The sequence below is a fragment of the Numenius arquata genome, chromosome 9 (genome assembly GCF_964106895.1).
Source record: "Numenius arquata chromosome 9, bNumArq3.hap1.1, whole genome shotgun sequence".
Lineage (NCBI taxonomy): Eukaryota > Metazoa > Chordata > Aves > Charadriiformes > Scolopacidae > Numenius > Numenius arquata.
In genome coordinates, this window is record NC_133584.1 from 6803200 (window position 1) to 6819503 (window position 16304).

A 16304-nucleotide genomic window follows, 5' to 3' on the forward strand; every position below is an offset into this window, starting at 1 on the left:
ACTCAAATATAGACAGAGCAGCACATTAATTAAGGAAAATAGCAGCAAACTAGTTGATAATTCTAGTGGGGGGGATAAGGTGCAGAAACTGGCTAGCCTTTCTAATAGAGATAAAAAAGTTAGGGAACAAGTAATTTTTTTTTTTTAATTTTTTTAAACAAATTCCAACATTTTAACAAGAGGTTGCTTTCAATCCTGTATCTGTTTTGATTTCCTACTATTTTTACAGCTCTATGGGGCACATGCTGCTTTCCCAGACTTCTTCCGCAATTCCACAGTGGAGTGGTGGAAGAGAGAAATCCTGGAGTTCTACAACAATCCCACCAACTCCTTGAGAAGCATCAAGTTTGATGGCCTGTGGATTGTAAGTGCAGCAATGCATTTGATTTCTGAATTAATTTTTTTCCTTGGCCAGACACTAGCGGAGTGCACCACATTTCACAGTGTATGTACTGCTGTTGCAGCTCAGAGGGTATCCGGTGTTAAATTGCCATTAAGTAAAATAAAAAACCCGGCAGGAGGTGCAAGCAGAGCACCAGGCAGAACCTGAGCCCCCAGCCAAAGGCACCACTTTGGCTCTAGGTTGTACACCTGCACTGCCTTGGTGTAGCATGACCTTCTTCCTCCACTGCGACACTGTTTGCTTGGGGAAACAGAGTCCAGACTTGCTGTTCTTCCCTTGAAGCATTTTGGGGCTCCCTGTCCCCCTGTTGGCACTGTGTCACACATGAACGGGTCAAGAACACATAAAATGGCAGCCTGAGACTGTACCTGCAAGGGCTCCTGAGGATTTCTACAATGCTGCTTGTTTGTCATTAAGAATTAAGTGTGTTTTATAAATGTGTAGCAAATGCCATCAGGTTTTTGCTCTATTATCTTTTTAGGACATGAATGAACCGGCAGCTTTTATGAATGGCGCCATTGGTGGGTGTAGAAATGACCTCCTAAATATGCCACCATACATACCTTGTAAGTCTGATCACTCTTTAAAACAGTTCTAAGTCATTCTGGTTACTACGTAATTTCTTATATGGTATATGTGGCGTAAATGCCTAAAGTTATGTTTATAAAACCACAACTCCTAACTGAAAGTGGCCCTTTATTCCTGAGATTATGGGTGCATTTCAACTCCATCTGTTTCAGTGCGAGCAGTAACGGCATGGCACTTTTTAAAAATAAAGTTATTTTGAGCTACTTGTCTGCATGTGGATTTTGATACCTATTTTACATCTAGGTGCTTTGCTTTATGCATGGGGGAGAACTGTTTTGCAGTTTTCTCAGCTGAGTAATGTAATTAATTTAAAATTTAGAAAATATTCTTGTGTCTCCTCTCATTACCATATTGCTGTACAGTCAAATACTTGAAATAGCTTTCTTAGCTTGGCTTTACTTAAGTACTGCTGTAAAGTAGTATTAATTAGCAACTATTTATTAATGTTTTATTAGCATTCACATGTTGCTTAGAGTTGTCTTCAGTTATTAAGAATAGTTTCTCAGGAATTTTCAGAAAGTTAATATGCAAACTCAGACCGCACCTTCTGCCACAGCCATTTTTCTGTTTATATGGATGTTATGACAATGTTTATAATGATTTGCAATATCTTCTGAATTTGCATAAAATCTATTTACTTTTTGAGCCTCTTCAGCAAGAGCGTCTGTAACAGAGCTAGTAACACACACACACACAGAGATGCCTGGACAGGAACAATATTTCATTTCCATTCATTCCAAATATTCCATTTTGGAAATGAAATTTTTATAATTATAAATAAGAAAATCATAGTAAATATGTCTAAAAAAGAGTGAATGCCAAAGAGATTATGAAAATTAAGAAAAAGTAACTAAGATTATTGCATTGTTCGTTATTAAAAATTAATATTTTCTTCCCTTCCTGTTAGATTTGGGATACCGGTCAGAAGGATTAGCTTTCAAAACACCGTGCATGGAAGGTCAACAATACCTTGCAGATGGTACCCCAGTTAGACACTATGATGTCCACAGTCTTTATGGATGGTCACAAACAAAACCTACCCTAGAGTAAGTGACATTTGCATTCTTTGTTTATGTTTCCAAAATATGTTGCAGATGAATATTCTGTTTCTACTTTGTTATGGCCAAAACTTTCACTAGTTTATTTAACATGCCTGAGAAATCTTTTTCTTTATCTTACTATCATTGATTTTTCACTTTGGCCAGAAGTGGAATTTGGTGGTCAGAAGTTTGACCAACAGTGCCAGAGCTCTTGCAGTTGGTATTACTTCATCCCGTCACTGCTCAGTGACCACAGTGACCTCGCTCCTGGTGCACGCAGGGCGGTGTGAACCTGAGCTGCTGGAAAGGATGTGCAGGAGAAGGTGAGGTGGGTCTGTGGAGGCCTGAGCTGAAGCTGTGCTTCCATGGTTCCACTGCAATAAATACCTTCTGAGATTGGATCTGGCTAGAAGATAAAAACTCACACCTGCTTGAGCATGTCTGCAGCTGCATCACTGACTGTCTCAGCACAAGTAGGCAAAGTCTTTATTTTCAGTTTAGCAGCTTTAAAATCCCTGACCCTGAGCAGACACAATTTTCAAAGTCCGTTTTCAAGACAGTTTACCCAAGTCTGATACTAAAGAAACGTACTGTTCACCTGGCTGGGGAGCAATGCCTGGAATACCAGTTCTGGGCTTCATCCATATAAACGTTATGCTGTGTGAGCAAAATTGCTGACCTGTTTTATGGTGCCATGACGCTGTTTCTCATAGAGTTGAATTTTGATGTGGTTACTCACCATTGAGCGTTTCCTTCTCCCAACACGTTCAAACACAACATGTTGCCTTTGCAGCAGATATTTCTATTACAAGACAGGCACCAGGGCTGTCCCAGGGCAATGCTCTGCATCGTAGATGACAGAAGTCAGTCAAAAGATGCCACTCAGGTATTCATTCCCAAGGCAGAATGGAGAACAGGTCTGAACATTTTAAGCAGCTGTTGGGAACAGTAATTACTCAATGATAGTCTCACATAATTACTGTAATTAAAAAATAAAATACTTTTTGTTTCTAGGTTTTGCTGGGATAGCCTGGGTTACTCCTAGGATTGATCTTGTTTTCACCTTATGCTCTATATCTACTGAGGAAAAATGAATATAGTTTTGTAACAATGTTAATTTAAGAAGGGCTCCCCTATGTCCTCTATTGAAAAAAAATTTAGTAGTAGTGAAAAAGAGAAAACAGTGGCTTTTAAATGCAAAGGGTGTGCATAAGGCTTTACATTTAAGAGTTTATTTTCTCAGTTCCCTGGCAGACGTTGTTATCTGTTCCTTTCTGAATAGTACCCCAGCCTGCTTTAGATAACGTCTGATCTAATGATAATATATCTGTGCTCTTTCATTTCCAATTCAACGAGTAAGCAAGGAAACCGTGTTTCCTTATAAGCCATAATGACCTTAAAGCCCTTGGTAACTTTGATATTACCATAAAGAAAGAAAATGTCAGGGCTGCTTGAATTTGTGACTGAGTGGATGTTATATTTGGCAACGTGCCATCGCAGCTCTGCCAGTCAAGGCAGGAGCAAAATTGCTGACAGGACAGGAAGGAACGTCTGATACCTCTCGTGTCAGCCAAATCACATGTGATTTGGGCAGTGTAAGCAGACAATAATTGAGCTGTAAAAGGGATATTGCTGTCCTTTCTGTGTATTAGGTATGAACTGAGATGTAGTGAAATATTTCCTTCTGTTTTGAGAGGTACCGTAACAGAGACATCTATGATAAATTGCACAGTTTATACGTATATTCTTACACGTGAAATTTATAGAAAAATGTGAGTTTAAAAATATATGTATATATCTATATATATATCAGCTTCCAATTTAATATTCGGCACTCATTGATGGAGTAATTGTGCAATTGAAGGCATATTGTAATAATTATTTTTTCTAATCCTAAACCATCCAAGGAGATTTGTGAGTTTTGAACACAAAACTCACAAAAGCCCATAACTTAAAACTGAACTGCAATTTTTTACGTAATGATGTAATTTCAGTTCTCCATACATTAGACAGAGGAAGGTTCTGGATATTGGCTTAACGCTATTCTTTCCTAATGAGCCTTTTGCATAGACGCGAAAGCCAGAACCCTCACTAGGGAGTGTAGTAACCGTTGGGAGGTAAATTCAGGCTCTGTGATGTGAGTAATCACTTTTCATGGATACAGCTGTGACTCAGTCCTGAAGCAGAGCTGGCACCTCAAGTCAGCAAAACACTCGGGCCGTGCTCATCCTTGAGCAGTTCTACACGCGACATACAATTCCTTTACATTTGACATTTTAGCTGTAGTTTCCAAAGCATCGTTGAAGTGGGGTAAACCAGGCAGAGGCTGAAAATGTTTGACAGCACGTTACAAAGAAATAAAAGATACTAGGAAACTTACTGTTTGCTTGGAAGAAATAATTACAGCACATTAGTCTAGTTTAATTGCTACGGTAATTTAAGTGACTTGTGTATTTTTGCTGTAATTATAGTGTCACAAAAGCTGCAAATCCTGTAGAAAAATAAGTAAGTAGTGCCTTGCTGAAGCAACTGTTTAGGCAATTACTGTGGGGCTGGCAGTGGAGAGCACTGTGAGTTAATCAGTGTAGCTTTCTAACTAGTATTGTGATTTGGTATTTTGTTGTAATGATTCACAATATGTGAATCATACATTCTGCAAAGGAATGTTCCTGCAAAGGACTTGTTCTAGGAAAGTGGAGCAGTAAAGCATCCATCCCAGTCACATAGCACAGACCAACAGCAAATGCTGCAGGGAAAGGTGCTCGTACCCTTAGATGAGCAACGAGAAAGTACAAATTCCCCTGTACTCAGCTGATTATTTATTTTTTCCCCTAAAGCTTACTTGGTTACCTTTGCAGATACTTTTGTCACAATGGAAAAAGCTTTATTTAAGAAAATTATTGGCTTTTTAAAATTATTTGAGGGAATGCGACTAATTGGTGACTCGGTTCTCCATCGAAATCATTCATGCTCGAACCTTGAGGGCCTCAGGAGCTCTTCTGAATCATTGGCAAGTCACAGTCTCCCTTCCCAACAGCAATGGTCCTGAGTAAGGCTATTGGGTTTTAGTGCCAGCGCATCTTGAAAAGTCCATGACAGTCCTTGCCTGATGCTGGCTTCTATCCCCTAAACCCAAGTGCCTGTATGTTTCCCACCCTGGAGGTTTTTTTCCCTAATTTGGGAAAGAGAAGTACCAACACCCTCAAAAATTACTAACCTCTGGTCAAAAATCTCTTCTGCTTATGAGGAAGCTAAATGTGATCAGACCAAGGGGTCAGCTGATGCCAAGGTGGTCACACGGTCACACACATTGGTAGTGACTCCTTATCTGTGAGGCCTGTTACCTCCCCTGAGCTGAAAAAAACACTGATTTACTATCTTTGCTTGTAGACAAATCCATTGGTCATTTTATATTAATACCACGTTAGTTTGCTGTTTCTGAAGTCACTACAGATCCATGACTTTTGTTCCAATATCTTTTTGGCAACTAGAGCCCAACAATCCTGTCACCTCTATTTTCTCCCTTATGATCTTTTTGATATGAGTTCTGTTAAATTATTTTCAACTGTTACTGCAAGTTTCCATGTACTTTATGAAAGGAATGATGTGCCCTGGACCGCATTGTGAAATCCTTAGAAAATGTGCAAGTTGGGCTACATTTGTATTTTCCCACACAGCAATTAGTTTGAGCTGGAAATCTGTATTTTAGCACCTCCTTGTTTTGCCACTTCTCTTTCCAGCGACAGGTTGACTGACACTGCTAACTTCCTGTGTATGTGTGGATCAGACTGAATTCCCATAAAAAGCACATCTGGATTGGATGTATGCATAGTTATGTATACAGCAAGGCTGCCCTTCACTATGAAAATATAAGCACTTATGTTTATTTTCAAAGAGAATCTTATGTAATAAGTTCTCGTGCAGTATTTCTCGAGTAATTTGGGTTTTTTGTGTCTATTTTCAATGTCAGTGCTTTGCAGAATGCCACCAGGGAGCGTGGGATTGTTATCACCCGTTCCACATACCCCAGTAGCGGAAAATGGGCAGGACACTGGCTTGGTGATAACACTGCAGCTTGGGATCAGCTCACTAAATCTGTTATTGGTATGTAGAAGGAAAAGGATCTGTATTCAATTTACTGTGTGCAGTTATTTCTTTTTCTTTACCTAATTGCTTTTAGTATTCATGTGGTTTTATCTGAAATAAGCCCTTTAGTTCCACAACTAAAATGCTTTTTTTTTTTTTTTTCACTTCAGTTTTACACCGGGTGCTGGGAGCTCTTTTATTTCTTTGGGACTTGCCACCTTCATGCCCTGTGTCCTGCTACTCATTTCTTTCTTTGCTCCTGACCAACAAGCTCCCACCTCTTTCTGTAGGAGAAAAACATGACACATTAGAAAAAATGTGGGGTTTGTGTTTGGTGGGGTTTTTTTGGTTTTTTTTTTTTAGGGTTTGTTTCCGCGCGTCAATTCTCATTCAGCATTACAATATGTATTATCTATGTAACTATTAGCATACCAAAGGGGGAAAAAACCCAGCTAGTAATGTTGAATTATTCTTCCTTTCAGGTATGATGGAGTTCAGTCTCTTTGGAATATCTTATGTAAGTTAATGAGTTATTACCTTACATTTCATTATCTTGATGCTGTACCACAATTTATAGTATTCTAATTGGATTGTTTTTAAACTTTCAGACAGGAGCTGATATCTGTGGCTTCTTCAAAGACTCAGAGTATGAGCTGTGTCTTCGCTGGATGCAGCTGGGTGCATTTTACCCATATTCGAGGAATCACAATGAGAAAGGAACAAGGGTGAGTCGCAATTTTTTAATGGTTGTTAGGAGCTGAGGTTTTGCAAAACACGTGTAGAGATGAGCCAGAACATCATACAAGCTGGCCTGGCTCAAAAAAACCAGTACATTCCAAACGAAATGGACAAGAAAAGAACATGTTTGTCTCTTTATCAAATAAAAATTGTCTTTATTTATATACTAGCTCTGCAGTGAGCCTCCCCCTCACCTGGGAAGTTTTATGCCCAGAGAGCAGCTGCTCTGGGATTCAGACCGCTTGAAGGAAGCATATTCTAAGTTCACTTTGACTGAATCAAAATCCTACATATTTTTTCCCTGTATGCCATTTTTATTTGAACGCACTACACCAGAAAGACTAAAATAGAGCACTTTCACGGCAAGCGTACTGAAAGGAGCAAAACTGACCTTGGTACTCTCAGCCCTAATTGTCCATAATTATACAACAAATGAGAAAATGGAACAGTGTAATAAGATTCTGGAGTAAGACTCGGCAATTTCTGTGCTTTGCACATTTGCCACCATCAGATACTGTATTTCTTTAAAGAGTAAAGGAAAATAATGGCCTAAATGTAGGTCTGTGCTGGCTAAGGACTATATTGTAGAAAGCTGTAAAACACGATAACTGGAAAAATAAAAAAAAAAAAAGAAACAGCACTTCTACTCCAGTGAAAGCTTCAGGTCTAGCAGAGTAGAGCTATTTATATGGTATATATCTAATTGATTAAAGTCTCCTTTTCAAAAAGTGTGTGCTTTATCTTGCAGCGGCACACCTTTCGATAGGACTTTTAAAGCCTTTAAAAATGCAGATGCAGGGTTATCTTGTTGCTTCCAGTCTTACCCAATTTGCCAAGGTATTGTTCAATACATTTAATAAAGATGGGAAGTGCTCCCTGAGATCAGTCATTAGTGCTTCGGTCTCTTCTTGCAGGTCCTGAGAGCTGCCCTGCAGAAAAGAGGGATAATAAATTATGTGGATTGGGATGTGTCACACCTTCGGGGCACTTTGCATTAGACATTTTTTACAGTACTCCCCCACAGGTTTTTCTCACCTTCCCTTTGTCTAGTTCCCTCCTTAGGGCTGACAGTGATACCTACTGTTTGTAGTGACACTCCTTAATTGAAGAATAAATTAATGAAGGTGGTCCAGTTTGGAGGAGAAATTTCCTTGGCTTTGTCTTGCTATGTAGATTTTGATGTGCGTTTGGTAGTTACTAGTGTTAATAGGTTATATGAAGCCTGAAGAGAAACATAAAATGAAAGACAAGACATGCTAAATATGAAGTGTCTTGTGAACATTAGCAAATTTTTTTCTTTTATTTGTTTCTTTGTTTTAGCTTTTTCGACCAAAACAATCCAGGATGACTAACAGCTGTCTCTTCTCTTTCAGAGGCAAGATCCTGTTTCCTGGAACTCAACATTTGAGGACATTTCCAGGAATGTGTTGAATATAAGATACACCTTGTTACCTTATCTCTACACATTAATGTATGATGCGCATGCCCATGGCAGCACTGTGGTCCGCCCCATGCTCCATGAGTACGTATGACTCCTTTGCTCTCCTTATCAGGAATTTCCATTAAAACTTACGATCCTCCTAACAACAAAATTTTCTATTAGTTATAGCAATTTTTATTTAAAAAAAAAAAAGCTCAAGATGAGAAGACAAGCTTTCAATATCAAGTCTTACTTGAACAGCACTATTTTTCCATTTTTCATTTTTCCAATTTCATTTTTCCACTTTACATAATTGAATATTTGCTTCTCTAGGAGTAAGACTTAAATTTTAAAGCTCACCCTTAACCTCTTTAAGAGCAAGAAATGAAAAAGTTTCATCTCATGCTGGGCATACATAGAATCACTCACCCCCCCCACCCCCAAATATGTGAATTCTGCCACAAATCATGCAAGTTTTGTAGGGGAAAATGTTTTTTTTTTTTGTATGTGTGTCCAAGCTGATATTTTTTAATGTTGTTAGACACATAAAGCCTTCTTTGTTCCTGGTCAGGAGGGGCAGTACCTGCAAAAGCTTTAACTCCTTCTATTAAAAGATGTGGTCTACTATCTACATGCATATCTTGGCTGAGGAACACTGAGTTGTTTGCATGTATTGACTTGCTTTTTTCAAAGCAACTGTCTAAGAAAAAAGTGGTACAAATTAGAAAGTGGTTCCCAGTCTGTCCACAACCTAATCTTACTATTGCTAATACCAGCCAAGCACAATGGATCTTCTGGGTTTGGTGATCTAAATACACTGCAAAGCAAACGCAAAGAAATAGCAAAAAAAGAAAGCTAAGTAATAGCTTGCATTCCTCTAATGATTTTCACATTAGGATCTTTATGCATTCCTGGCAAGCATTAATTGATCTATGAATTATTAATTCTGGAATAAAGATAAGGAAATAGTAGCTACCAGGAATAGTAGATTCAATTACTGACAAAAATAACATAAAGGAACACTTTGGAAAAGTATGCCACCCAACGTCTAGTCATTATTCTGTTAACTTGCAGGTTTGTGGAAGACAGAACAACCTGGGAAATATATGAGCAGTTCCTTTGGGGGCCTGCGCTGCTCATCAGCCCTGTGATGCATCAGGTATATTTTTAAGCACTTATGTAAATATTTAAGTCACTTTAGCTAAAATTCATTTTTTGATTTAGGATACCTAAAACATGTATGTTTAATTCCAGAACGCTGTTGCAGTGAATGCTTACTTACCCAATGCCCGCTGGTACGATTACTACACAGTAAGTAATTTTTAAAAATTATATGTTATATGTCTTCTTCACAGTGCTGGTCAGACAGCAGCAGGGTGCGCTGAGAGGGGTGGTGAGGTGTGAACCCTCTCTCTCCCTTTTACATACTTGCATTTGGTATCAGTTCTTAGCAACATAACATCATCTTAGCTGATAAAAAACTCCTTGAATCCTGTGTAACAATATAGGGTTAACACAGTTAGGGTAAATTAAAAGGTGAAATAATACCATTAATTTGAAGTTCTTCTATTAACTTTGTCTTACAATGTCTTTGCAAGGAATGTTGGAAATAAGAAAATAAGAAAAGCTTTGCTAATAGGAAGAGCAGACATCACAAGTTTGCATTTCACCTGACTGGCCCCTTTCGTTCAGCTGTGGTCAAGCCAATCTCTTATAGATACAGAATTACAGTGTTTCTCTTAAAAATATTATGTAGGTACTCTTGCATTAACAACTCTTAATTAACCTGTCTAGCAAAAAAGGATCATTTAATTCTAAAAAACCCTGTAAAAAGAGGGCAATTCAGTAGCAGACAATTTTCATTTTTTTCATAAATAGGATGAAGATATTGGCGTTAGGGCACAATTCAAACTTTTACCAGCTCCATTGGACCACATTAACCTGCATATCCGAGGTGGATACATCCTTGCTTGGCAAAGTCCTGCTAATACAACTTTTTACAGGTAAAATTAACTGAAAATTTAAAATTTGGTTTTGCACAATTACATATAAATACCGCCAGTCCTCAGAGAAGCTATATGTATGAGAGCACTGGAACTTTATGGCTGGTTCTCCTTTTTGGTTACCTCCTAACAGTCTCCTTAGAATATAGTATGGTCTTAGGAAGATGAGTACGGGAGATCAATTGAGTGGCAAACAGTATTTCTTATAAAGTTTCTAACATTTGATAAATATGAAATGTGATTAGCTGAGGAAATTGAGGACACATTATTCTGTTTTCCATAGCCGGAAAAACCCGATGGGACTCACTGTAGCTTTGAGTGACGCTCTATTTGCAGAAGGACAGCTTTATTGGGACGATGGGGTTCGCATTGGTATGTATGATGCTTCTCGCCTTCATAAAATCCTTTTTTGCTCTGAGGATGGTTGAGCACTGCAGGAGGTTGCCCGGAGAGGCTGTGGAGCCTCCACTCTTGGAGATATTAAAAGCCCAAATGAAAACAGACAAGAAAAAACCCAAGGATATGAACTGGGGAGAGATGAAACAAATTACAGCAGTCCTTGAAAAGCAAATAATGCTCAGTAGCTGAGTTTTGAGCTTTTCTGCCTCCAGTTTATAACACTAACACAGTTGTCAAAGTGGAAACTGAGCTGTAAGAAACTGCATCACTTTTCCATCACTTTGGAAAAGAAGTGCTGGTGGTTCCTTCTGCCTTAGAAATCCTCAGTGTAGGGTGGGATGTTCAAGGAGGAGCAATAGGAGCAGATGGAACTGATGGACTCTGGCCAAAGCAATCACATTTCTGGAGGACGTATCTGAACATGCCTTCAGAGACAAAACTGAACTTAAACCTTCAGATTAGCATTATTTTCCTGATTTAAACAGCATAAAGCTATGATTTATGGGATTAATATGTTGTTTAAATGAAATTGTGCCCTGGACCTAAGGCAACACAGATAACAAAGATTTGTTCTCAAACCTATGGGAACCAAAAGCATAGATTATGTGGAAAGTTTTAACTAATTTCCTCAACATGAGTAAATTTTAATTGTCTTCAGATAAGAGATACTTAAGTCACTTATCCTTTTCACTCAGAGTGTATTACCCTTGTAATAGCAATAAGCCATCACCTGAGATCACTGCAAGTAATGCAGAAAATGGTGTTATTTTGCATAATGATGTCTAGGGAAGTTTGCAGGATGGTGTTATTGTATTTTGAGGTGCTTCCCATAGCCCACTACTGCCTGTTAGCACTGGAATTCAGAAGTGATGGCTGTGTTTCTGGAAGTCTGATGATAAGTGAAATCAGCACAGATTACAAGGTGCATCTCACCAGGATGCCTGTGATCTCTTTTTGGCAGTGCAGAAAGGCAAGAACCTACAACGCTTGTGATTATCAGAACTACTTTTGAGTGCATTTAGTGCTGAATTATAGGATTGATAAAATATACAACAGTGATTTCAAAGCAGCATCAATGTCTATCATGGTCATGTGTAATTGGACAGTGAACAGAGGTGGGTGTGGGAAACAACTCCCATGCCTTCTCCAGTGAGAAACATTTTTCTCTTGCTGGTCTTAACACCCTTGCTCTTCCTAATGCTGGTTGTTTGCCTTCTTTTGTATCTTACCTCTAAAATGTTCTTATTTTGGCCTCATTTAAATAGCAGACAGTCTTATAAGAAAGTATTCTATGTCTAAAAGCATGTGTCTTCTGGAAATAAAGAGCTGTTCTTTATTTATGTACAGATAGACATACCATATATTTGTGTATAATATATGGAGAGAATTCTTGAATTGAAATTTTGATAATGTGTTAACTAAGTGGAGTAACAAATGCTTTTTTTTTTATTCTTTCTTTTTAACAGATGCATATGAAGATGGTGTGTATCTGCTAACATCATTTACAGCTAATCAGGTATGTAATGCTATCATAGTTACTGAATAATCACTTTAGGTGCTTATTATTATAACTATAAGTATTTTAATTTGGGACTTCCTAATGTCTAGTTATCCCACCATAACATTAATTTGCGCTCACGATCTAATAGATTACAAGTAATATGATTAAATCATGTTAAGAACAAATTAAAGAATGATTCTGAAGATATCAGTTTCAGTGTATTGTTAAATAGGGTGTATATTTATGGCATTGTAATTTCTGATAAATTTGTACTTTGAGAATTATATTTCATAAATGATTTCTATGACATGAAAGGACGTATCAATGCAGAACATCTGGAGCATGTAGATGGGTCAGAACAGCTGTGCCAGGAAAACCAGCCCTTGCTGGTGAGAAAGAAGCTGGAGGTTGCAGACAGGAGGCTTTGACCCTGGCTGACAGCTACAGAGATATACCTCTGCCCAGCAAAGGATCTGGGTTTCTTCTCAAGAATGGGCACATAAAATACTTCAGGATCCATTTTGCAAGTTCAGGGTCCTCCTTGCTGTTCCTTCCTAATAAGGATCAAGCTATGTTGCTGCTCCAAAAAGAAAGAAAAGTTCACCGGTTAGAAGGAGGGCATTCCTGTTAGTAGCGCATTTGTCCATATTCATCGTAGAATGTATTTATTGTGTGCAATCTTAGTTCTGGGAGGAAGTAGTGGAATTCACAGCTTTCAGCAACCACAAAAGAAATCACTCTCTAAAATGTCAAAGAGGGAGAACAGGACCTGCCCCATTCATGAGTCCTACTCACGTGCTCCCATCAATGACAAACCAGAGACATGTTTGTGGCTGAGCCATAAACTTGAGTCTCAGTCCTAGGATGGGCGCGTTGACACCAGCCAGTGTATTTCATAGAAATCTCTCGCATCCCGTTGGAGAAGTTGGGTTTTGCTGCCATGTCCATGCCTGTGAGGGGCAGCTGATGGCAGAGCAGGGAAAGCAGCTTAGTCCCAGCCACAGCTCTGCACAGCGGCCAGTGCAGAGTCACTGCCTCAGCTCAGGATTCCTTTTTCTCTTTATTCCTCAGCACAAAAAACCCGGCATGCATTCCTGGCTAACGAAATCAATGAACACGAGTGTTTATTTTAAGTACTGGCATTTCCAGGATGTCAGGTTTCGATTTCAATCTTAACCAGTTGTGTATCTGGAATTAAATGAGACTGTAATTATATGGACTTTTGGTTTAAAAGAAATGCTTTTTGTATTGTAATAGAAAATACACTGTTATTTCATTAGCTTTCCAGGGTGCCAGAATGTCTTCTAATTTTATCCACACTGTTCTTTCTTCTCATTTAATTCTGTCTTTGTCAAATAATTGAATGTTAATTGCTAAGGAAAAGAAGTTTGTTTTGCTAATATTCAGCATTTGCAATTGCAAGGAGATTATAAAATAAATACACCTTTTCCTGCTCTTACAGAAAGTTGGTAAGGAAAAGTGTAATTAAAGAGGTGTTGAATCAACCAACAGTGAAAAATACACTAAAAGTAACACCCTCTAAGCACTAAATACGCAGAATTATATCATAGCACAATTGCATGGCATCACAGTCGGGCTGTGAACCAGCAGGCACCGTCTCTGGGCTGCTCAACACACCATTTGCTCTCTGGAGACCTACTGGACCTGGGCACACCTGAAAGAAACAGTGTGCCCATAATCTAATTAAAATCACAGCAACTGGAAAAAAGAGGGAATCTGTGAGAGCTGAGGGAGATGATGGGGGCGGAGGAGCTGTTCTAGGAGGGCATAAAGCAGGAGAGCAGAGCCTGGATCAGGCCTCATGGAAGCCAGGAGACAAGGCGGTGTCAGAGGGTTTGTCCATGCTGCACTTGCTGCCCGTGTCAGGGGTTAAGAGCATCTCCTTGCTTCGATCCTCACATCCACTAGCTGAGTGCCAATTAAAAACACAGCAGAGCCCAGGATCTAGCCAGATTAACAAGGTGAAGAAAATTGAAGTCTTCAACATTTGGAAAATAAATAACAGCAGTCACATATTTAAAAAAAAAAATTAAAAAGCAAGTGAGGAAAGAAAGTGAAAAGCTCAAGCGGGCTTGTACCAGTCTTATGACAATCTCCAATTATGTTTTTTTTTCGTTTTCCTTTCAGAGTGTTTTAGATATCAAGGTTTTGCATCATGGTTACACTGATCCGAATGACTTAATGTTTACTGAAATTAAAGTCCTGGGGGTGCCCACCAGCGTTCAGAAGGTGACCGTATCTCAGAACAGCGGGCCAATTGAATCACCTCACACTATGAACTACGATAGCACCAAGAAGGTGAGATGCCATTTGCAGTGTAATGCGACCTTCACAACTGCATATCTGCTCTGAAACCTCTGGAGAGTCAGGTCTCAGCTGTAATACCATATATTAAAATATATTTCAGCAAGATACATAAGCTACTATCAGGTAATGACTAGATAATGCACTGTTTAATATAAAGCAAATAGTGTGCAGTAAGTGTGACAGAGTTTTTAAGCACAGAAATTACTGTCAAGGAACCCAAACCACTTCTGACATTGGAAAAGTGATGGATTTTGGTCCGTTCTTGGTTTCCACTCTTCCTAATAGCTGACTGGTAACCTGTGAGATTTGAAGAAAGGAAAAGCAACTACAAGTATTTTCATAGTCTCTCCATGACCCCGTTGTTGTCAGTCTTGTCCGACAACGTTTTCATTTCTCAGCTCTGTTTGCCTCCCACCGTTTCTTATTCTGTCATGTCCCATTTTGGCGGGAGGCACTGCAGCACAGGGCACCTACATGTACGAGTCAAATCCCACTTTATCTAAAGTTATCGGTGCACCTTCCACCTTCAGAGCACCAGGGTTTCCATCTGCCTGTCCAGGACGTTCCTCCCCTCCTGCCTCCCCAGACAGCCCTCCTAAAGGCAGCTTAAATAAATGTATATAATTGTATTGCCATTCAAGGCATTACTCCTATGGAGCATCTTTCAAACATGAACAGAACTGCCGAGGCATCGAGTTTTGCCAGCTTTTGGGCAGAGGGAGACTCCTTGACCTCTTCTGTTACTGGGATCTTACTACCCTTCCTTCAAAACTCAGTATTCTACCGAGTCTTAGTTCTTCCTGTCTTTCAGTGGAAAGCCAGAACTATATAAGTTCTGTACATAACCAAAAATAGGAGTTAAAAATGTAATTGTTAAAAATGTATTTCATTCTGCTCTTGACTTTTGGATGGAAAAAAAAAAAAACCACAAGAATTCATATGCACAGCTGAATTACAATATTTTCCAAGTTTCCCTTTTTTAAAAAAAAAATCCTTTCTTTTTTAAAATACAAGGAATCTCAGATCTAAAAGGGCCTCTGAATGAAGGGAAAGGACCACAGCCTCATCATCAGACATCCCAAGCCTATGCTGCTTAAACTATGTTTATAGTGACACAAACACAAAAGCAAAGGAAGAGTAATACATTCCTGTAACCTAAAATGAGTAGCCACAATATTCTCTATTGAAGACAGAAAAAAGCAGTGGATCTTCAGGGCAGAGTTAATAATTGTTCATTTTGTTTGTTTTTTTTCACAGGTCCTGAAAATTTCCGGGCTTCAACTTGAATTAGGGAAAGAGTACACTGTGCAGTGGAGCTAAAATGCCTGCAGATCAACATTGGCCATACTGCTGAATTTCCTCATTATTTTAGAACTGTCTTTCAATTTTTCAACTGGAAAAGTGCCTCTTTGTCATCTTAGAATACTTTTTACTCTAAAGACATGCTAGTTAGTTCATATCGAGGTATTATGTGTATAAAGCAGTCACATTTCAGTGTTGTCGAAGGTGAACTACAGGGTCTCTGTGGGATGCAAAATCTCTATTTTAAAGAGTGGCACTTCAGTGTAACTTCGTCTTTCGAAACTGAGAGGAAAACTCTGTGTTTTCTCAGAGTAGAATCTCTGGCTGACTTAATGCATGACAAATTTTGTTAAAAAAAAAGAAAAAAGAGATACAGTTAGTGTTACCTGCATGGATTTGTGGCCATAAATCTGCCTATATTTAACTTTCACCTTAATTTTAATTATACCCTATGTAAGTCACTACTACAGAGAAGTGTTTAAGGCTAAACAAAGTA

At 38.8% G+C, this 16304-nt stretch overlaps 1 protein-coding gene across 1 annotated transcript in view; it reads left to right on the forward strand.

The window, feature by feature from the left end:
- Window positions 1–15826, forward strand: part of SI (sucrase-isomaltase) — a 49946-nt gene extending 34120 nt beyond the window's left edge. Inside the window, exons 34-47 of the mRNA XM_074153923.1 lie at window positions 230–364; window positions 885–969; window positions 1899–2037; window positions 6002–6135; window positions 6600–6634; window positions 6726–6842; window positions 8229–8377; window positions 9350–9434; window positions 9530–9586; window positions 10154–10278; window positions 10562–10650; window positions 12144–12193; window positions 14327–14497; window positions 15764–15826. Of these exons, the coding sequence (XP_074010024.1) occupies window positions 230–364; window positions 885–969; window positions 1899–2037; window positions 6002–6135; window positions 6600–6634; window positions 6726–6842; window positions 8229–8377; window positions 9350–9434; window positions 9530–9586; window positions 10154–10278; window positions 10562–10650; window positions 12144–12193; window positions 14327–14497; window positions 15764–15826 (1434 nt within the window). The remainder of the gene's footprint in view (window positions 1–229; window positions 365–884; window positions 970–1898; window positions 2038–6001; window positions 6136–6599; window positions 6635–6725; window positions 6843–8228; window positions 8378–9349; window positions 9435–9529; window positions 9587–10153; window positions 10279–10561; window positions 10651–12143; window positions 12194–14326; window positions 14498–15763) is intronic.
- Window positions 15827–16304: the final 478 nt, after the last annotated feature.